At 36.8% G+C, this 23,746-nt stretch overlaps 1 protein-coding gene across 12 annotated transcripts in view; it reads left to right on the top strand.

Moving 5' to 3' along the window:
* Positions 1-17,851, top strand: part of EVI5 (ecotropic viral integration site 5) — a 235,403-nt gene extending 217,552 nt beyond the window's left edge. For 11 of the 12 annotated variants that reach the window (XM_086717566.1, XM_086717556.1, XM_086717559.1 and 8 more), the window contains one exon: positions 13,565-17,851. In XM_086717566.1, coding sequence (XP_086573692.1) covers positions 13,565-13,876 — 312 coding nt within the window. In that variant the 3' untranslated portion in view covers positions 13,877-17,851. The remainder of the gene's footprint in view (positions 1-13,564) is intronic. The other variant, XM_086717563.1, reaches the window with a different exon arrangement.
* Positions 17,852-23,746: the final 5,895 nt, after the last annotated feature.

The following is a 23,746-nucleotide window of genomic DNA, read 5'->3' as shown; positions in this document are numbered from 1 at the left end:
TCCCTTTTTTGTTTATAGCCATCCTAGTAAATATGAATGTCCTCTCATTTTGGTTTTGTTTTGTATTTTCCTGGTGGCTAATGATATTGGGCATCTTGTCATTTGCTTATTGCCCATCTGTAACTTCTTTAGAGAAATATTTACCCAGACCTTGTGCCCATTTTATAATTGGGTTGTCTTTTTATAATTGAGTTGTAAGAATTCTTTATATATTTTAGATACAAGTCCCTTATCAGATAAATGATTTAAAATTTGGGTAAATGATTAGATAGACTGATAAAACCTATGATTTAGCTTTAGAGAAGAATGATTCCTCTTAACTGTTCAGTCCAGATAGAAAAGAAGTACTTCATTTTCGTGAGGATGTTTTGCTAAATATTTGAATTTTTTTAGTACTTCAGCTGAAGGTTAAATCAAATGAAATGTACGTGGTACTTTGATGTAGCTTTAAAAGTTCAGAGTGAAACAAGTGTGAAGTGATTTATTTCCTGTAATTGGTCATAAATTTACATAGAAGTTCATATATTCCTAACCTCATCACCATTGACATTAGAGTACCTTCTAAATAATGTTAATGGTTTCAGTTTTATCAAGATGTGTCAGCTGCCAGGAAGAGGGCAGTGCAGTTTCATTTTGTTTGCCATAGTATACTGGATAAATCTAAGTATACAGTATAGAGAGACTAAGCGTTCTTTGTAAATGACCTGTTTCTTCTCCCTCTCTCCTTCTCTGGTAACAAATGCAGAATATAATTTTCTTCAGTGCCAAACTTTGCTTTCCACCTTTTTCACTTATTATTGTGGGTACATTTTTTTTCTTTGCTTCTGAAAGAATGAGTTTTAACTATTGCATTTTATCTATTTAACACAGACTCTATGTTTTTTTTTAACTTTAAGTGTTTTATCTGGTATTTAAAAGTAATTTACTCAGCATAAAGCCAAAACAATTTTCAGCATTGTCTGTTTTGTATTATTTCAATACAACTCTTGAATTTTAAACTTAATCTACTTTTAAGTACTGTGGGTCTGAATTTTTCCTCTTGCCTAGGTAGTACAATGATCAAAAAGTCATGACCTCCAATTGATCACTTTTATTGGTTTCCTGTTCTGATTCACTGGAAATCTTTTGGTTTGTGTGCTTATGGCTAGTTTTAATCTTTGTCATATGTACAATTCATTTTTGAAAGAAGCTGATAATTGAGAATTAATTTAGCACATCATTCCCCTTTTACATTTTGAAAACTTAAACTATTAAAATATTATATAAGGATTTCAACAAAATTACTGATTAAACTTTGGAGTAAAAAAGTAAAGCCTCTAGAACTTAGAAATAGAAATCTTTGTGATTATTGAACTATGTCCATCTTCTCATATAAAGAATGATTTATAGTTATTTAAAATTTTATATCTTATACATACCTTGCAGAAATGTTACATTAACTGTAACAGCAATAGCTCAATGTTTTACAAAGATTGATTATATAAACCTAAATGTACAAATAGGAGCTTTTATAATCTGATATGACTCAGTCTTGGAAACTTACTGCATCTGTTTTGCAGTTCACTTGGTATCACATGACTCACTTAAATGGTTTAAACCCTGTCTAGTAGTGATCAAAGTTCATTTGGTTAGGGGTTTTTTTTGGTGTGTGGATGACTTTTTTCCACTTTGTTGTGGACTGATTGTCTTTCAGAACACTCAGTACAGCCTTTCTTATTCTTTTGAATCTCAAAAAGTGGTAGTTGTCTGTACAGTTCAGCCTCCAGTCACACACGGGGGAAAGTTTTTTTGACCTGAAATAATATGCATGGAAGCACTTTTAACTGTAAAACCTCATATAAATATAAGGGTTTATTATTAATTCTCTTACTCCTACACATTAAAATTGAGAAAGGATAAACTATGGTGTCTCTTTAAAATCAACTGTAAAAGTCAACCCAAACTTTTAAAAGCTACCAGTGTAATTACTGAAAGCAAGCAAACACACAAAGAACATGTGTCCTCTGTCCACATGGACACTAACCCAGGTGATCAAATTTCTCAGCACAGATTTCTCTATTATTTATTAGGAAGTTATATTTAAAGGCTACAGATCTCTAAAGCAATGACACTTCTCTGTTTTACAAAAGAAACTTCTATCTTAACCTGTGAAAGTTTAGCTAATGAAGTAGACTAATGAGAAATTCTTTTAATACTTGTGTTTCCTTAATGATTATTGAAGTCCTTTGGGCCTTCAGGGTATTCATTCCTGCAGGTTCTTCTCTTGGCTTTCAAATTTTACTGATAGTCTTTATGTGAAATAGCTATAGTAGTTCTTAATATTCTTTTTTAGTGTTTGAATTTTTACGATCATGCAGTTAGAAACTCTGCTGTTTCCTGTCAAAACCTACATTCATCAGACTATGAACATGACAGTTTCCTGTTTTCTTATTAGCTATACAGCATCTTATGCTGTATTCTTCATAAGTTGTATAATATCTTACCACTTTCTTTTTCTAATTGCTATATACTTTCTTTGGGTCAGCATTGTTGAATACATGCAGAGAAATCTTAAAATTCTATCTCTTTGAAGCTAGTGAGAGGTTAAGATTTTGTTAGCTTTTTAAGTTGTAATGAGTATGTCATAATGTCTTAAGTATTATTTAAATGAATTCTACATGTTTTTATTTTTTTACTCTGTCTCTTCATGCATAACATGATGAAGCAGTCCATATCAGGTAAGAAACAGTACATTATTGGGGTCTTTGTATATTGACACACCCCTCTGTCTCCTTATTAATATTCTTATTCACAAAGGATGGGATGAATAATTAGTATGTAAGAACTTTCTCAAGAATCCAGCCATCTTTTTAGTGTAGTTCATTTATATTTCTTATGTGCCCACTCTTGTCAAGTCAGAATGCTGAGTTCTCGAATACAAAAATGATTAGGAAACCGTCTCCATCATCAAAGGCTAACAGAAGAGGTAGAATATATGTACAGCAACCTTTTGTTTCGTATTTTTCCGGACACTGCTAATTTTAAATACTTAATTGTAACTTGGAAAAAACTTAATCTGTAAATAATACACTCAAATATATATACCTGTTGCATCAAATATGTTATAAAAATGGTAATATTTTAAACTATTAATATCAAAATAATACCGGAAAGCAAAAAAGAAATACTTTTAAATGTAAAGGAAGCAGTTTTTATTTTTTTGTTTTTTGTCATTGGGTTATTTGGAGGTTTTGTTATGGTGAGTATAACTGCTTATCAAAATGGTCAGCTACCTGGGCACCTGGGTGGTTCAGTAGGCTGAGTGTCAGGCTCTTGATTCCATCTCAGGTCATGATCCCAGGGTCATGGGATCAAGCCCCACTTGGGGCTCTTTGCTGAGCATGGAGCCTGCTTAAGATTCTGTTTCCCTCTCCCCTCGCTCTTCCTTGGCTCACACATGCACAGGGATGTGCTTGTTCTTTATCTCTCTCTCTCCTCTCTAAAATTAAAAAAAAAAAAAAAAAAAAAAGTCAGCTACAAATGAATTTGGAAGCAGTTTTTGAAAGGTTTTATTGATGAACTTTTTTTTAACGTGTTTTTACCATGGAAATGTTCAAACATTGACAAATGCAGGGAGAGTAAGTTTAATGAACTTTGTGTTACCTATCACTGAACTTTAAAATTTTTTTTGTTTTTGAACTTTTTTTTTAACTATTTAAAGAGAATCATACAGAATATACTCTTTAATATTAGGCTACTTGTGTTTGTAATTTATTTTAATGTGGCTATAGTTCATTTTTATTTTTGTATAGCATCCCATTATAAAAATCAATAACCCATTTTTTTTTTATTATTAATGCACATTTGTGCTGTTTCCAGTTCATGGAACTACCAAATAATGCTGCTGTAAACATTCTTTTACATGATGAACATTTTTAGGTATTTCTGTTGGGTCTTTACTTAAGAGTGGACATCATAGAGGATGTGTAAGTCCATTTCTTAGGAGATAATACCAGAGTTTTTTTAAGTTGTAAAAGCTTACGTACACAGCAGTTGCTCTTCATTTTCACCAGCACTTGATATCGTCAGTGGTTTATTTTAGTCATTATGTATACATATCATGTTGTGATTTCAGTTTGCATTTCCTGATGAATAGTGATATTGTGCGCCTTTTCATGTATTTGTTGGCCATTTGGCTATCTTTTGTGTGAATTAGCTAGTCAGAACTTTTGCCTGTTTTTTCAGATTGTCTTTTTATGATTATTATTAACATATGAGAATTAGTTATGTATCCTACATAAAGCTTTTTAGTGATAAATATGGCTAGTATTAATCCCATTCTATTCTTGACATCTTACTCTCTTGAAGGTGTCCTTGATGAAGAGAAGTTCTTCATTTTAATAAGGCTCGATTTATTTTTCCTGTCTTTATGCTTAGTGTAGCCTGTGGCCTATCTAGGAACTCTTTTCTTTCATGAATGGTCATGAAACCATTCACCTGTATTATCTACCACAAATATTGTTTTGTTTTGCTTTGCTTTTAATTTGGGTATAGTTGACACACAATGTTACTTACACTAGTTTCAGGTGTACAGCATGGTGATTCATCTTCTGTATGCATTATGCTGTGCTCACCACATGATGACCTTATGCTTAGAATACAACTAAACTATCAAAAAAAAAATAAAATATAGAATACAATAAACAAATAACTGAAACTAAGAAATTTAGTATTTACCATGGAAAATGCTTTGTTCCCCCAAAGATTTTGAGGCAGTTTGCATGAATATACATAATACAGAAATAACTGGATATTAGGTTAATCAAACCAAATTAAATTGCTGATACTTGACTTTCATTTACAAAAATGGCAGTGTCGGATGCTTCACTCTGATAGTTAAAAAAAATTAGTTCTAAAGCAAAATCTAGTAAAATCAACATTCCTATTAGCACACAGAAATGCATATGGTATCAATGTGAGCCACATATTTGGTAGCTAGTACAAAGCAGGGAACATAATGTACTGAAGATTCATGGTTTTAGTAAGACAAAACCAAACCAATTCTTCTCTTCCTCTTTCTTAACTTTGAAATACATTTCTTTTACTGGTCTGCCATTGGGGTAGAAAAATGAACTGAATAGGAAGGTGTTAGGCTAATGGCCTAACATTTAAGTGAGAGCAATTGTATAATGGACTAAAGCAGTGGAGTTCAAATACATAATTAGTGATTGGTGAGATCCCAAAATAGAATTCAGAAATACTAGTGACAATTATATGCCTTTCCAGCAGTCTTCCATAGATATTATTTCTTAGGCTTTTATTTAATAGATATTTTTCTTTAAATATAAGATATATACAGAAAAATATACAAATCATGAGTGTCTAGCTTAATTATCACAAAAATGAATGTGCCCATTTAACTACCACCTAGATCAAGAACTAGAACATGCCAGCATTTCAGAAGTCTTCTTGTCATTGTTCCCACTTACTGACTAGTTTTTAACCTTATACTAATGAAATCACACAGAATGCATTTGTTTGTGTTTGGCTTCTTTTGCTAAACAGTGTGAGCTTTATCCATGTTGTTTCCTGCAGCAGTAATCTGTTTGTTCATTTTTGTTGCTGTATAGTGTCTCATTGTATGAATATACCATAATTTATTTAATCATACTATTGTTTATAAACATTTGGGTTATTTCCATTGGGTATTATTATGAATAAAATTGCCATGAACCCTATTACAAGTCTGTATTATACTTGTTTCTGTTGTTCATACGCTTAGGAATGGGATTGCTGGGTGACTGTTACAATTTATTGTTAAAACCAGGACACTTTTGAGAATGAAGATAGGATACCAGTAATAATTACATTGTGGCAGCAGGTATAATCTAGGACTGTGCCAAGCAAACTGTAATTTTAGCTATTCTAGGTATAGGATATGTATATGTTCAACTTTAGTAAATACTGTCAAACCATTTTCAGAAGTGCTTTTACTAACTTGTACCACCACTACTAAGAATCTATAATGAAGTTATTCAATATGATCAGTTAAGGGGCCATTAATTTGCTTTGACAACCAACCTGGCAGAAAGTACATGGATATTATTATTATTGGTATAAAATTAGATTAGCAAAGCTCAATATACAGTCCACTGATCATCTGCATCAGGATAACCAAGGGTGATTATTAAAAATGCAGAATCTCTCCCCAGATCTAAGGAAACAAAATTCTGAAAATGAAACATTTTTTACAAACATCTCAGAAGATCTTGATACCTCAGTTTGAGAATCACTGTGGTAGATCTTCTGCTCAAACCAAATGGGCCTGAGTGAGAAAGGAGATGATTTACCTGAAATGGAACTCTTAATTATTTACAATAAAAGACCTTCTAAACCATGAACAACTGCCTATGTGGGTGTGGTATATAGAAATGGACACCATCTTTCAGTAGTACAACCAAGCTATTCTGAGCCAACTCCACTATGTGGTGGTTGAAACAAGAAGCTGTCTGTTTAGTTTATGTGCTGACAAAGTGAGCACAAAGAGCAGTTCACTTAAATGCCTTCTCCTGAAACTTTCTCCTGCTATAGGGTAAGGTTTGGCAGCGTATATGTTCAAAAGACCAGAATAATTCTGATGCACATCCCAGAGTAAGGACCACTACCTGATAGGCAGTGTTTTGCTTGGTTGGCTTTGCTTGCTCTTTTGGGTCAGTCATGGGATGAGGAATCTGACAAAAGCTATGGATTCACTCTCTGTCTTGAAAAGTACACATACGTACTTTAGCATACCCTTCTGTGGCCCCTTGTCTTTTCTAATTTTTGGTTAAAGACTGTTGGAACATCATTATAAAACAACAACAAAACGTAACTTTATGAAATGCCAGTAACACACTCATATTGTGAAAAAGATTTAAAAAGTATTATTTTTCAAGGTGAAATTAGAAATAGGTTTCAAAGTCACTGAATGTGAATGGAAGTACTTTTGAGATTCACCAAGGAAATAGAAGCACCAGGAATCTTTGGAATTTTAAGCAAAGGGACTCTTCTCTGGTGATCTTAGGATTTCCCCCAGAGAAGGCTCTCAGCTAGATCACAGTCAATGAACCCTACCCAGGCATTCAGGACTTCCTGCCAGCTTAAGTTCTCCAGGCCTAGAATTTGAGCAGGGAGTCAAATGTTAGCAGGCATTTGGGGGGTGGGTGGGAGGGGAAGCATCTAAGAGATGCTGGGGGTAGGGGGAGAGGCAACTAGGAGGAAATAGACTATCTGGGGAAAAGAAAACTCTTTAAAAATCATTTATTTCCTCTGAAGAAACTGCTTCCATGTAAAACAACAACAACAAAAACAAAAAACAAAAAACAACCTCAGGATAGGCTAAAAAAAAAAGAGGTTTCAGACATGTATTTCTCTGACCTGAAAGACATGAGCTTTGAGATGAAAAAAGCCTGTCAAATATCCATCACAGTGGATAAAAGTACACTTACACCATGGTACCTCACAATGAGATTTCAGGACACCGGGAACAAAGAAAAGATAAAGCATCCAGCCAAAAACAAAAACATTTTTTAATATAAAAGATTAAGAATCACAATGATATTAATTTCTCAACTGTAAAGACAGTAGAACAGGTTCTTTATAATTCTAAGAAAAAATTTCCAATATGTATTTTACAAAATTGTAATTATCTTAGAAAATGTCTTAAATACTGGGAATAAGTTAGTGGACTCCTGTGTTGCCTTGTCATCACCTAGCTATTTGGAAGCAAATGAAAAAGGATTTTTATTTTTATATATTTTTTTCTTAATAAATATCACATTTATTTTCAGTAGTTTTTATTTTAAATTTTTTTTTTCAACGTTTATTTATTTTTGGGACAGAGAGAGACAGAGCATGAACGGGGGAGGGGCAGAGAGAGAGGGAGACACAGAATCAGAAGCAGGCTCCAGGCTCTGAGCCATCAGCCCAGAGCCTGACGCAGGGCTCGAACTCACGGACCGCGAGATCGTGACCTGGCTGAAGTCGGACGCTTAACCGACTGCGCCACCCAGGCGCCCCTATTTTCAGTAGTTTTTATTCTGCTACCAGGAATATTTGAGCATGCCTACTATACAGAGCCTTGGCCAGCATGACCATTACACATTTTCCTCCATTATAAGAGGCACTATTATTGTCATTGTGTTTCTTTGACTACTGCTGGGATGGTTGAGATTCTCTTGTTTTCTTTTTATTCCAGTATAGTTAACATACACTGCTATGTTAGTTTAAGGTGTTAATATAGCGATTCAGCAATTCCATACATCACTCAGGGCTCATCACAATAAGCCCTTAATCTCCACTCCTCCATCCCCATCACCTCTTTTACCCATCCCCTAACCCACCTCTCCTCTGCTAACTATCAGTTTGGTCTGTATAGTTAAGAGTCTCTTTCTTGGTTTCTCTCTCTCTAGAAAAAGGATTTTTAAATAACTTTGGCCTACTGAACTAGAAGATGTTTTAGAAAAATATAATACATAATCTAATTCTGTCCTTCAGATTACTTTATTCTTACACATGAGTACATAAAATAACAAGTTTACTGTGTAATAAAATGTTTCCTTCTAATGAATGCCTTCTAATTTCTATAACATTTAAAAATAACTTGGGATTTTAGGCATTAAGTAGATTTGCCATTTGCCAAATATCAGCTAAAAGAACCAAAACCTACCACAAAGATGATGTGACAGACTATTCAGCTAGGTGAGTCACTCTGGAGTCCTTACTTCTGTCAGAAAGTTGGTGATGTTAAGAGCATCCTTTGACTTCCTAATTCTTTAGACCAACAATTTACAAATTGTGTTATGTATAAGAACCATTTGGGAATATTATATTAAAAATGTGTAGATACTTGGGCCCTCTTCTCAGACACCTGGATTGAGCAGGTAGGGCTCTGGAATCTGTATTTTAAACAAGTACCTCAGATAATTCTGAATAGGATGATCCATAGATCACATTTTGAGAGACACTGGTCTAAATGGATCATACTTAGGGATGTACTATATTAGAATCATGTTAAGAAAATCTGGTATGGATAAATAAATTTGAACTTAAGATGTTCTTATTAATTTATCACTGCCATCATCACAATGACCACTGCTGAATTTTAAAAATATGATGGCCTGATCTGGACACACAAACAAGTAGGGGGAAAAAAAAAACAAATAAAAATACAAAGAACTATGAGGGTAGTAAATATTTTAAGATATGACACTTTACCATCTAGTTTCAAATCTGGTTCCCATGGGTGTTTCAGGGGATTCATCACTAAGGAACACCATCCAGTTTTAGACATCCCAACATCTCTGTCTATATTAAAGTGAGAGACCATGTGTGTTTATAAAACAGAGTCAGAACCTTCTCTTCTTTTCCTCCTATCAAATGTCAACCTTTAAGTTAAAATTTTATTCTGAGGATCAGCTTCATATCCAGGTGACAGACAATACCTTTTAAAGGATAATATGTCCAACCTTAGGAGTATAGTTCTAGCTTTACAGGCCTTGATAGAAAAAATATTTCTTAATACAACTCAACAGTCATATGAGAGAAACACACATAGGTGACTGTATCTGTAGGAGGGCGTGAGGAAGCATTTTGTTACAATAAGATATAATTTGCAATCAGTGAGGACAATGCTACAATGATAAGATACCTCTAATACACTTTGATGTTTTTTATCTAGATTAGTAATTTTAGGCTGATTTCTGCAACACAAAATTAACATTTTAAAATAAAGCTTAAATTTAAAGAATTTCTTTTTTAACAGAATCTATTTTTTTAAGTTTATTTTTATTTATTTTGAGACAGAGAGAGCAAGTGAGGGAGGAGCAGAGAAAGAGGGAGACTGAATCTCAAGCAGGCTCTGCACTGTTAGCACAGAGCCTGATGTAGGGCTCAAACTCCCAAACTGTGAGATCATGACTTGAGCCTAAGTCCAGAGTCAGATGCTTAACTGACTGAGCCACCCAGGCACACCTAAAATTTAAAAAAATTCTGTTTGGAATTTCATGTATTAAAAATGATTAGGTACTACTGCCAATGTTTTCAAGAACATCCCCATGATTATCTTATCAGACCTTGGTACTACCACTGTTAGTCTACTGCTTCTTTTGGATCTAGGCTCTATCATCAGAACAGCAGAAAAGTTTTACTGTAATTGTGCTCCAGTTTTAGACAGGTCTCAAAGTCTGTATCCAGGGAAACTCAGGAGCTTTAACACACATGCAATGAAATGAAATATACCTTTAAGAGTGGAATCCTTTCCAGGTCTTTAAGTAGGGTCCTGATTTCTCTCTGAATACCTGAGTCTGTATCAATTATTTTTTCTGGTTAGAAAGTATCACATGGTATCACACATCAGAAAAGCCCCATTAGAGAGGTGAAGTATGTGCTCAAAGTATGGAGGCAACAGACAGCATAGTAGGTCTGAGGAACTGTTAAAGCAGTTTAATATTAGGCTCTTAGGGATGTGTGAAGATGGGGGATGTGACATACAGGAATCTTAAAGGCATATTGTTAAGTCAAAGAAGTCAATCTGAAAAGGCTACATTAGGGGCGCCTGGGTGGCTCAGTCAGTTAAGCGTCTGACTTCAGCTCAGGTCACGATCTCGCGGTCCGTGAGTTCAAGCCCCGCGTCGGGCTCTGGGCTGATGGCTCAGAGCCTGGAGCCTGCTTCCGATTCTGTGTCTCCCTCTCTCTCTGCCCCTCCCCTGTTCATGCTCTGTCTCTCTCTGTCTCAAAAATAAATAAACGTTAAAAAAAATTTAAAAAAAAAAGGCTACATTAGTGTATGATTCCACCTATATGACATTTTGAAAAAGGCAAAATTATCGAGACAGTACATAGATCAGTGGCTGCCAGAAGTTCAAAGGGAGGGAAGGAATGAATAGGTAGAGAACAAAGGGTTGTTAGGCAGTGCAACTATTTTGTATGACAATGTAATGGCAGACACGTATCATTAAACATTTGTAAAAACCCACAGAATGTACAGTCCAAACAGTGAACCCTAATGTAAATATGGACTTCAGGAATGTATCAATATTGGCTTATCAGTTATAACTTATATATGACACTAGCACAAGATGTTGGTATCAGAGGAAACCAAGGGAACCCATTGAAGGAGAATATTCCTGCATTTTCTGGTCAATTTTTCTGTAAACCAGACACCCAAGATTTTACACTTTAGAAGGCCCAGCTCTGGCCTTCCTCCAGCCAAACCTCTCTTCATGGGATGAGGATTCCCCCAGGACATCCTGACCTGAAGTTCAGGCCCTTATAGAGTGCATTATGGGTTCTCAGTACCCTGGAATTCCTTGCCTAAATGTCCACTTTCAGGGCCTATACAGGCCTTGTCCCTCTCAGAACCAGTGTGCACACTCCTAGGTCCAGGATATAACTAAGGGATAGCTTCAGTTTTACCAGACAGTCCCTTACCTTCACCTTTTTCTTCTCTCCAAAATTCCTTTATGCTGTTGCTATTCTTTATTAGCAGTTCTCAAGTATAGAAGCTTTAATTGCATCCCCTTGACATTGAGGAAATAACCCTTCAACCTGGAGTTAGTTTTATATAATGCTTGAGGTCACTTATTACATCTCATATGAGTCTGTAGTTTTTTAAATGCAATAAATTTTGTTAGAGCTACAGCTTTCCAAACAATTGGGAAGTTGCGGTTCCTCTGCCACACTCCTTTTGTAACAGCCAGGGAAAAGGAAGACACATGTTCCATATTATTTCTTCAAAAGGGTCTGGGAAAAAAGAAAGGAAGAGATTAACTGACATAATTTAACACTTGGAGCTATAAATCATGTGTTGCAATATGGTGATAGGATATTGCATCAGAACGTGGCAGTTGTAGTAATGCAGTGGGTATCACAATTAAGGGGAGGTCTTTGTGGTGCTCTGTGCCCTTTCCCTAAAAACTTAAAACTTTTAGTTTCCCTAAAAACTTTCTGCTCTGCCAGGGGAAAAGGTATTACTTAAATTACACTGTACCTCACTGTAATTTCGTTCTCTTGACTTAGGGCATAGGACTTCCTTTGTGGTTGAAGGTTTGCCTGAGGCAGACATTGCTGTACTGAGTCTCAGCATCCCTCTTGTTTCCCATTGTTCCCACACCAGCAGGGAAGTGCTGAGGTTTCTTCACTTCTTCCTGGAAGTCTGTCGGGGAAGCTGGGAGGTGTTATGGCAAGGCTGTAATCTCTTTACTCTCAGAACCGTTAGTTTTGAAAGTATATGTAACATTTCCTGAATATTTCACATAGGCTTTATCTTAAGATTTGAAAGATAGCGAGTGACCAGGAAATTGTCCCTGAGAAACAAAGTTGAAGGTTGATAGTAATGGTAAGGGTAGAAGGCATGGGATGTATTTCAGCAAAAATTCTTGCAAGTCAAGGTAGATTTTGATAGTTTTTTTCTCTTAATGTTTTTGTTTTTAACTCTTCTGCTCTATTGTAGGAGAAAATGCATGGTGTATGGGAGAAATAAAACAACTGACAATATCAGCATTAAATTTCATATTTAAAACCTCAGCTTTTGAGAACAGGGCTGATGTCTCAATTATATGGTAGTAGAAATGGTAGGATCCATGGTTGTGGATTTGGGAATTTGTGAGAACTTAGGCAAAGAAGTGGGAGATAATACAAAAAACTCACTTCTAATCCTGATAAAGCTGGTTTTGGAAAATGTGGTTTAGAAGTATGACGACAATGGGTTTTTCATTGCTGAGCTCTAGAATTAGACTTTCCCACCCAGTAACAGCATATAACATCCACAGCCCTTCCCATGTGAAGGTCTGGCTGTGTGAAACTCCTGGGATAGCCAAAAGTTGGATCTGAAGGTGGAAAGAGAAGAGAAATAGGTGAGCAATACATGTCATTCTTCTCCCCTCTTGCCTCATGAGAGAAGTTGCTCCTTCTCCCTAAGGAGGAGTAGGGGAGAGAAGGCAAAATGATATATTACTGGCATTCCTCCCATGCAGAGAGAAATCTAACTAGTGGGATGAAGCATTCCTGCCCTGAGTGAGTCTTTGGTTGTCGTTGGGATATTATAATAGGATGGAGACTCATAGCAAATTTTCATCTTTTGTAACAATTATGGAGTCACGCTCTCAAAAGTCAGCGTGTATGATAGTTCAGAGTATGGTCTTTAAGTCCATATCTTCTAGAGATGCATGCTAAAATATTTACAGGTAAACTGACAGAATGTCTGGGATTTACCTCAAAATAATCGAGGGACAGTAACAAGATTGTCCATGTTGTGTTAGTTGTTGAAATATGTCCTCAGCAAGTTATTCTACCTGAGTTTACATTTCCTAATCTCTAAATGGGGATGATGAAATCTACCACATAGGACTGTTATGATCATTCAATTAAAATAAGTTATATGCCCATTACATAACATATAGGAGGCACTCAAAAATTAGTAGTAACTATTTTATATATAAATGGAAAAGAAATCAAGGCATCTTCTCTTTTAAACATGAAACATTTGCTTTCTTGGTGTTTGTGTTTCCTCCAGTTGAGAATATTAACTTGGATTTTGTTTTGACAGCTCAGGTGCCTAAAAGGACAGAGGGTCTTCTCAGGCCAGCCTCCTTTTGATGGAATCCACATTGTCAACCATTTAATAGGAGATGATGAATCATTCCATTCCTCTGATGAAGATTTTATAGATAATTCTTTACAGGAGAGTGGTGTTGGTTTTCCTTTGCACAGAAAGTCTGGCCCAACGTCTTTGGACCCCGCTGTGGCAGATGGTAGTGAAAGCGAAACAGAAGACAGTGTGCTGGAGACCAGAGACAGCAACCAAGTGGCTCGAAAGGAGCAGTCCCCAAGAAAAGAGTCGTACTCAACCACTGTCTGACCATCACTGTGAACTAGACTGTGGGGTTTTTTAAGGGACCGGTTATCATATGATTAAGGGTTTTTGGAACATATCTGTTTCATATGTACATACGTATATACATACATACATACATACATACATACATATATATATATATATATATATATATTTTACAGTCTGCCTTTTTATCTTTGCCAAATCTTCACCACTGACTTACCATTGCCATAAAGTAGAATGGAATATGGTTAATGGGAAAAATAAGATTCTAACAGTATTACTGAATATTAATGTTTCTTATTTAGAAAATTCAATTATGTCTATATGTGGGAAGCATTTTCAAGTTCAGAACAATGGAAAATTGGATTTTCTTCAGACAAAACTGCTTTTGTGCAATATTTCACGCTCATTCAACAAATTATTATGTTTATCAATTTGTTTTCATAGCAGCTGTCTGTAAACATTTGACCAAGATATACATATAATTTATCTTGTGTTTTTGTGTTGGGGGAATTTTTTTTTCCAGTTAAAGTTACTGTTTTAGTAGTGGGCCACTGAAAGCTCCCAACCACAAAGGCTTTTTTTCCATATAATTTTACAAACACAAAATTATGGTCATCTGTCTTGAGAGTTTTAAGTTTTGTTTTAATTTCTAACTTTTATGTGCATATGATGCTTCCATGCGTTGCCTACTGGTCAGAGTAGTAGGTTAACTACAAATAAATTGTGTTGTCCATATTTATAAATCTGTATCACCCAGCACTGAACATCATTTTATATGGAGAATGTATGTGTTGCAAAATGACTGCCTTCAGCATTCTAACAGGACTTCTGTAAATAATAGGTTAAAAGAAAATTGAAAATGAAACCAAACACTAATATTTTAATAGCTTTAGTATTTTGCTTAGTATTCAACACTAGCAGATTCATAAGTTAACTAATGCTTGCTTCAGAAACACTATTGGTGACATATTTTACTTCATGTGTATATAACTAATAAATTTTTCATGATTAAAGAGGTTATAGCACATATTACTTAGTGCTGATATCTACTTAATATAATTTAAGCAATGGACTGATGTCCAAGATACACAAAAATTATATCTGCAAATAATCTACAAGCATTATCTTCAGATTCTCTTGTTACTAATCCATAGATGAAGCCATAAGAATTCTTTCCTACCAGTTCTTCATTTTTATCGTCTAGACTTTTTTCCTAGAAATCTGAATGCCTGTCATTGATAGATTGGTGGAATACCATATTACACTTAGATTGTGTAAAGATAACAAGAATGTGTTGATTGGATGCTTTCCACTCTCATTTTCTTCAGCAGCCTATGAAAAAAATGGCCTTCAAGGATAAGAGGAAAGTAGAATTCTGTATATATGGAGATGCAACTTTGCACAATATGTTGCATGCAGGAAAAAAATTTATATGACAGAATGGAGTAGAAAAGACAAAATAGTTTTGTACCTAAAACTAGGAGTTAAGCCTTATGGTATATCACGGAGTAGGCTTTTCTAGCAAGCCCTTTGTAGGCTTGAGAAACAAGCTTGAAAATATGCCTGTTTTGTCCGTATCACCAGGTTAAATTCTAGTGATTAATTTACCTGTGGTCACAAATTAGTAAGTAGCAGAGCCAAAATGTTAATCGATATGTCTGACACCAAGCTGAAAAGCCTCAGCTAATGGATTTCTCAATTCTCTACTTTTCTGACAATGTGATTGAAATGTTTCCTGAATATATATAGATCTATATCTATGTATAGATATTAGTATCAAGCCTCATAAACTCTACACAGCTTATGAGTATAGACACTGTTACTAGAATCATCTGACCGGTGCTTTTGGGATTCTCTTTTGGGGTTCAGTACTGTTAGCCTAGAGGCTCTTGATGCCCAGGTAAAATGAGATCAGTCATGGCTACATGATTGCTTTGACCCCCACATTAAGAAATCTAAATGATCTAGACCAAGGGTCAGCAGCTACAGCCCATGAGCCTATTTGAGCCAGCTTCCTGTTTTTACATGACCCACAAAAATAAGAGTGGTTTTTAATTTTTAAATACTTGGGGAGAAAAATCAAAAACACAATAACGTTGTGTCACATGAAAATCATATGAAATTGTGTCAATACATGAAATTTTTTGGACCTTACCTCCATGCTTATCCATTTACATATAGTCTATGGCTGCTTTTGTGCTACCATGGCAGACTTGGATAGTTTCAACAGAGACTGTATGGCACAAACAGCCTAAAATAACTACTATCTGGCGCTTTAGAGAAAAAGTCTGTGGACCCTTGGTTTAGATACTGTAAAATGTAGGTTAATTCTTAAGTTTGTCTTAGTAGAAGATTGAACTATTTGCTTTTGCTGTTGAACTAATGGTTTGGAAGCCTAAAATGTCCTAGTGATTCTTAAACTCATAACTATTCAAAATGGAAAATGTTCCAGCTGTTTTATATCATGAAGTCTTTGATGCCACCGAAAATTTTGGAAGGATGTCTGTACCTTTGGAAGTGGAGAAAGACAGGGAAGAATTCCAGAATCCCAGCACTGTTCTTTCAAGCATGCGTATTGACCTTTAGGGTATGCCTCAATGAGTCAATGTTTTAATTTGACTTTAAGGACCTCTTTCTAGAATTGTGGTAAATTTGAAAGATATTCTCAGAGCATTTTCTAAGTACTGTTTTCTGGTTAGGAATTAGGTTTTAAAAGAATCATGATAAATAAACCTTAATCCATTGATATTCTTATAATTTGGACAGTGAAAAAATAGAAACAACAATCGTCTCATGCAAGAGCTTTGATTCAAATACTCCTTAGAAAGGTTAGAAAGGTTTAAAATCTTCCTGGTTTTTTGGATGCAATAGCTTACTATGCCCTAATTTGACATTCAAATTAAGACTTCTGAGGTATTGGAAAATGTTCTCTTGATAGATTTTATTTAGTCTCTGGTACTTTGTGTCATTTAAATGTTACTCAGTTAAACAGCTAGAGTTGAAGAATATTCAGGGAGGAAAAAGTGAATAAAATAACAAACACAAAAAAGTACTCTCTCAGGATAGCTACCTTCATGTCATTGTTATCTAGGTTGAAACGCTAAAGGTAGAGGCTACAGGTGATCTGAATAAAGTGGAAATTGCATTGAGGTGATGAAACAGAACTTTTAGATCAAGCAAATATTTCAACAGCCTTTTAAAAATCATTGGTAAATTTTTCTTCCTGAAGAAAGCAGTCAAAGATAAAACATTGCACAATTTCTTCCCTAATGGATATTACATACTCAGTGTTTGATGATTAGTTGAGACATCAAGTCTCAATTAACTGGCAGGCTAGTTTGGAAGAAAAAAACCAACTTTGTCTTAGCTCAGAGCTTGCAGCTTGTTACTCTCCAGATAGTGCCTTTGAAAACAAAGTCTAGGCCTTTTAAAGTATTTTATTTCTAACATCATAAATGAATTGGTTCCATATTCTCCTTTATCTTTTACATAATACATTAAAATTTTCAGATTTAAAGTAAAATAAGTATATGAATCGTATTTTGGTAAAGCCCTTTCGTGGCCAGCTTGATTATTGTGTAGTACCAGACGTCAACAGCTAATGGTTTATGAAATCGTTGATTTACTTTATTAAAAGTGTACTTTAGCCTGAAAGTTATTGCTGCTCTATCATTAACAAAACAGGTTTTTAAACTAATTAATTTTAATTGAACTCATTTTCCTGAAATTAAAATTCCTGGTTACAAGTGGAGTGGATGCTATTTATATCCAACTTTTTACATCACATTTTCATTGATGTGTACCGTACCTATCCTTTCTTTTCACTCCAAAGAAAAGGTGATAGAATAATGCATTAGATATACTGTAGAGATGCACAATTGTAATGTTTTTCATTTTACTGTTGGAATTTCTTATTATAACATTGTACGATAACCTGAAATGTTTACTTGTGCCTTTGCTTTAAACAATTATTAAAGTTTTTCATTTTATAAGGATTTCTGTTTCCTTAAACGATTCAACCTAAAAGGGGAGAGGCATGAAAACACTGTTAAAAAATGTGTGGCTTCATATCACATATTCACTAATGAGGTTTGTGTTCCATGGGTAGAGGGACCATATCTGCCTGGCCCACCCATGTATAATTAGTGCCAAACACAGAGCCTGGTACATGACATTTTTCAATTTAGTGAAAGGTAACATACCTAGATTTGTTACTTTCTTCAAGAAACATGGTGTTTGAAAATATTAATAGTGATATTTTCATCTCACATTGCATTTTAGGTGATTGATTAGCAACTAAGTTAATAAATATATTCAGATATCTAATTTGAATGTGCTATTGTGAAAAGAAAGTTATGCTTTCTGCATCTTTATCACAATGTTAATATCATTTAGTTCAGAAGCAGTAGTTCACTATATATTCTGCTTTATTCCTAAAGGGTTTAAGACACTTTATAAAGGTATATGATGTATGACAAGATAGTCATAATCCAGAGTCTGTCCACCTTGACACTATTGACTTTTGAGGCCAAATTGTGGCAGGAAGCTGTCCTGTACATCATAGGGATGTCTAGTAGCATCCTTGGCTTATACCCACTAGATTTCCAGTAACCACCCCTCCTTCAGTTGTGACAACCCAAAAGGTCTCCAGTTGTTGCCGATGTGCCCTGTAAGGAGGAGTGAGAATGGAAATCACCACTGGTTGACGATCTGTGGTATAAATTTAGAAGTGGGTCAAAAAACAACCAGTAGAACCCAAACTAAAAATATATACATTTATTGAAGATAGATTGCAAATTTTGACTCTTTGTAGTAGTCAGTATGAAAAGTAACACCTGAGCCATAAGGTGCCAGTTCACACTTATTAGGATGGCAATTGAAAAGAAAGTGTTGGCAAGGATATGGAAAAATTGGAACTCATACATTGTTGGGGATGTAAAGTGGTGCAGCCATTGTGAAAAGTTCTGGCAGTTCCTCAGAAAAGTTGAACAGAATTACCATATGATTCAGCAATTCCACTTCTAGGTATATACTAAAGAGATTCATGAGGCGCCTGGGTGGCTCAGTCGGTTGAGCGTCTGACTTAGGCTCAGGTCATGATCTCACAGTTTGTGGGTTTGAGCCCCGCATCAGGCTCTGTGCTGACCGCTTGCTCAGAGCCTGGAGCCTGCCTCAGATTCTGTGTCTCCTTCTCTCTCTGCCCCTCCCCCACTCATGCTTTGTCTCACTGTTTCTCAAAAATAAATAAATGTAAATAGAGATTCAAACAGATATTTGTACACCAGTATGTTCATAACAGTATTATTCACAATAGCCAAAAGGTAGAAACAACATGACCATTATTATTTTTATTATTATTATTTTGAGAGTGTTTGAGCTAGGAAGAGGGGCAGAGGGAGAGAAAAAATCTTAAGTAGGCTCTACACTCATAACCATTATAAACAGATGAAAGTAAATAAAATGCAGCATACATACAATGGAATATTACTTAACTATAAAATGAAATTCTAATACTATAATGGAGTATTACATGGATGTACTATATGGATGAACCTTGAAAACATGCTAAATAAAATAAGCTCAATACATAATATGTTTCCACTGATAGGAAGTACCTAGAATAACAAATCCAAAGAGACAGAAATAAAGTAGATGTTACAAGGGATAAGGGTGTAGGGGAAAGGGGAGTTAGTGTTGAATAGATACAGACATTTTTGGGGTGATGAGAAAGTTACGAAAATGGATAGTAGTGATGGCTGCACAACACAGAATGTAATGCTGCTGAATGGTACGCTTAAAAATTGTTAAAATGGTAAAAGTTAGGCATGTTAATAAAGTCAGCTTATAATTAGATATGTTCAAATAAAGATATATCGAAGGGGGAAAAAAACCTAAAATCTGAGTACTTATAGGGGTGCCTGGGTGGCTCGGTTGAGCGTCTGACTTCAGCTCAGGTCATGATCTCGCAGTTTGTGGGTTCAAGCCCCACATCGGGCTCTGTGCTGACAGCTCAGAGCCTGGAGCCTGTTTCAGATTCTGTGTCTCCCCTCTCTCTTCCCCTCCCATGCTCATGCTCTGTCTCTCTGTCTCTCAATAATAAATAAACGTTAAAATTTAATTTTTTTTTTTTTAAATTTTTTTTTTCAACGTTTATTTATTTTTGGGACAGAGAGAGACAGAGCATGAACGGGGGAGGGGCAGAGAGAGAGGGAGACACAGAATCGGAAACAGGCTCCAGGCTCTGAGCCATCAGCCCAGAGCCCGACGCGGGGCTCGAACTCCCGGACCGCGAGATCGTGACCTGGCTGAAGTCGGACGCTTAACCGACTGCGCCACCCAGGCGCCCCTATAAACGTTAAAATTTAAAAAAAATCTGAGTAGTTATAAAACTACTGAAAAATTTTTTAGATGTAGATTTCTAACTACTGTGGCTCCAGTTTGTGTTGTAGAAACCTGAACAAATCACAGAATTCTATGGCCTCCTTGCTGCTCCTTAAACACCTTACTCCCATCCAGAGGCTTGCCCTTCCTGGAATGGTGTTTGGGTGCATTCCCACAAGGCTAGCTCCCCACGGCCTCCTGGTTTCTGCTCAGGTATCACCCACATAGGAGGCCTTACCTGACCATTCCTTTTTAAGTGTCTTCCCAGGTTTATTTTTCTCCATAGCTTTGACAACTATGTGACATTGTATACATTTTACATTTTCATTTTTCTTGTCTACCCACACAAGAATAAAAACATTATGATTTTATCTCTATCCCCAGTTACTCAGAATAGTGCCTTGGCTCACAATAAATATTTCTTGAATGAATGAATGAATGAATGAATGAATGAATGAATGCATGAGTAGTTGAGTAAATCATTACACCTCATTTTGTTTATTATTAAAATAGGATAAACATCTTTGGAAACATAAATACCAGGGGAAAATCCAGAATCCCAGTGCAGCCAGCCTAGCCCCAGAGACCTCTAATTACTGAATACTGCTTTCGCACAAGACATCAAGCAGGCAGTGATGAGGAGGCCAAAGAGGAACCAGACCACCTCCTGTCTTCACACGTGGAATGAGAGATGTAAGTGTACAGATACAGGGGCGCCTGGGGGCTCAGTCAGTTGGGCGACCGACTTTGGCTCAGGTCATGATCTCGCAGTCTGTGAGTTCGAGCCCTGCATCGGGCTCTGTGCTGACAGCTCAGAGCCTGGAGCCTGTTTCAGATTCTGTGTCTCCGTCTCTCTCTGACCCTCCCCCATTCATGCTCTCTCTCTGTCTCAAAAATAAACATTAAAAAAAAATTAAAAAAAAAAAAGTGTACATATACAATGTCGTGGGAATTCAAAGGTTATTGTCCAGAATGGGGGAATGGTCTCCTTTGACCTCTTCCCTGCTCCCTGCGCATCCAGAAGCCCCATATTGCACCATGGCAGGGCTTATGATCCCTGTCACAACTGCCTAGTGTGCCCCACTGTCTCCTATCCAATGACCTGCTCATACATAGGTGCTAATATCTCCTGATTTGAGTGTGTGGTCACAGCCCTCCTTGCACTCTAGATTTCACCAAAGATATCTAGAAATGAAACATCTTCAAGCAGTGTGTGGGGTCTCAGGCCCAGAGAACCATTCTAAATCCTCCTGAGTCGACTCTCAGAAGGTAGCTGCTATTGTGTCCATGTAAGATCTGTCACCCAGGCTGGCCGCTTTTTCAGAGGCTGTGAGGGATCTTTTCTGAGGCTGTCCTCAGTAACAGGAGAGATTGGGGCCAGGTGGAAAGAAACTAGTTGGCTTTAAAGATATTTCTCTAATTTTTTTTTTAAAGGAAATGCATACTGTACACATGAGAGACTCCAAGGCCGAGAGATGCTGTGGCAGTTGAGATGCACCTGGGAGCCCCTAACTGTTCCCTGCCTCTGCTTCAGGGGGTGGGACAGCAGCCACTGCACACAGCCCTTCACAGCAGATGGGAGCAGAACAAACAGTCAAGTCACCGTGCCTTGAGCCTGGTGTCTCCTACCCAGCCAAGGACTCTTCTTCCTCTTCCGGCAGAGGCTTTTCTGGTCTCTGCCCCTCCCACTCCAGGACTGGACTAGGTGCCCCTCTTGGTGTTTGCTGTATATCTCCCTTCAAGATACTCTGCCTAACCTCCATGAGGCTGACTCTTCCCCATGAGTAGAAGGGACCGCATGTATATACCCCACTGTCTTGTATTGTCACATCTGTTTTATATGCTTCAAGGTCCAGCTTCTGCCCCTGTTCCTTCACCAGAGCACAGGACTGTACCAACTATGCTCCATTTACAGAGTTTAAAACTTTTGGTGCATTAATAAATGTTCATCTCTGCAGCCTCCTTACTACCAGATAAGCTTCTGGTCAGGCTTAGGCTGCTCAGCCTAAAGGAGTCTCTGAGCCATATCTCTCCCCTGCCTCCTCAGCCTGACTGAGCTCCCGCCAGTGCTGCAAAAGCAAACTGCCAGGTGAGGAGGTGGAAAACCAAACAGTAGGGAGTCATGATGCTAAACAAAAATTTATAAATATGAAGAAAAATGTCATGCATCTCCCCCCAGATACAGTCTAGCTCTGCCCTTTCCGGGCAAACTACCTTCCAGTTGTGCTCTTTGGAGGGGTGTTCCCGGCGGGCAGCAGCCTGGGCCAATGCTGGGATTTGAGTAATCACAGGCCCAAGTGGGGCGTGTGGGAAGGCGTGCTGTTTGGTCTGGCTCACAGCCCTTGATACTCTGTGGCTATTTTAAACGGATCCCACAGCCTTTCATTTGCTTCACTAATTTCTCTAAAATAGAATTGTCTATTTGTGGGTCAAAATTGGAGAAGCTTCTTGTTCATCACCAAACTGCTCTTTGGTGAGACTGGAGACAACACATGTGCCAAAGCCCAAAAGGGCTGGGCACATAGTAATTCAGTAAGTGCTCAATCGATGTTAGCTAAATGAGAAATTGTGCATGGCATCTCTCTCTGAATCCCCGGAACCAATCAATACAGGCCACTCAGAAAATAGTTACTGATTTGAAGTGCTGGCCTGACAGTCTCTATTTCCTAATTTCTGCCAGTGGTGGGTAATAATATTAGTTGTTGTTCTTGTTCTTTTTGTTGTCATTATTGTTGTTACCACATGCCCTAAAATCACATACCCTAAAATGGCTTACAACATCTTTTCTCACTCATGCTACGTGTCCGTCAAAAATTGCCCGCTGCTCTGCTCTACATTGTTTTCACTCTAGGACCCAGGCTGGTGAAGCCACTTCTATTTTGAACATTGCTGATTGTTATAGCAAAGGGAAGAGTGATATGAGTTCCCCATGAGTGATATGGTTCCCCAAACTTTGGCTAGGAAGTGATCTATATCACTTCCAGCCATATTTCATTAGCTAAGGTAAGTCACATGATTCAGACTCCCCCAGAGAGAAGTGAATATTTGGAAACATGGTACTTACTATGTTAACTATTCTAAATACATTTTTTAAAAATGTTTATTTATTTTTGAGACAGAGAGAGACAGAGCATGAACGGGGGAGGGTCAGAGAGAGGGAGACACAGAATCTGAAACAGGATCCAGGCTCCGAGCTGTCAGCACAGAGCCCGACGCGGGGCTCGAACTCACGGACCACGAGATCATGACCTGGGCCAAAGTCGGCTGCTTAACCGACTGAGCCACCCAGACGCCCCCTAAATACATTTTCTAAATAATGACTTTATTATGATATAATTCACACACCCAAAAAATTGGCCTTCTGGAGTATACAATTACACGATTTTTAGTATACTCACAGAGTTATTCAACCATCATCACTAATGACAGTGGCTCACGAATTTCAGAATATTCACATCAATTTCAGAATATTTTCATCACCCCCAAAAAGAAACCCCACACTCATTA

Source organism: Puma concolor, chromosome C1 (assembly GCF_028749965.1).
Source record: "Puma concolor isolate L17-30 chromosome C1, mPumCon1.1.hap2, whole genome shotgun sequence".
Taxonomy (NCBI): Eukaryota; Metazoa; Chordata; class Mammalia; order Carnivora; family Felidae; genus Puma; species Puma concolor.
Note: the sequence above shows the minus strand (reverse complement) of the source record. Positions and strands in the feature narration are given on the sequence as shown.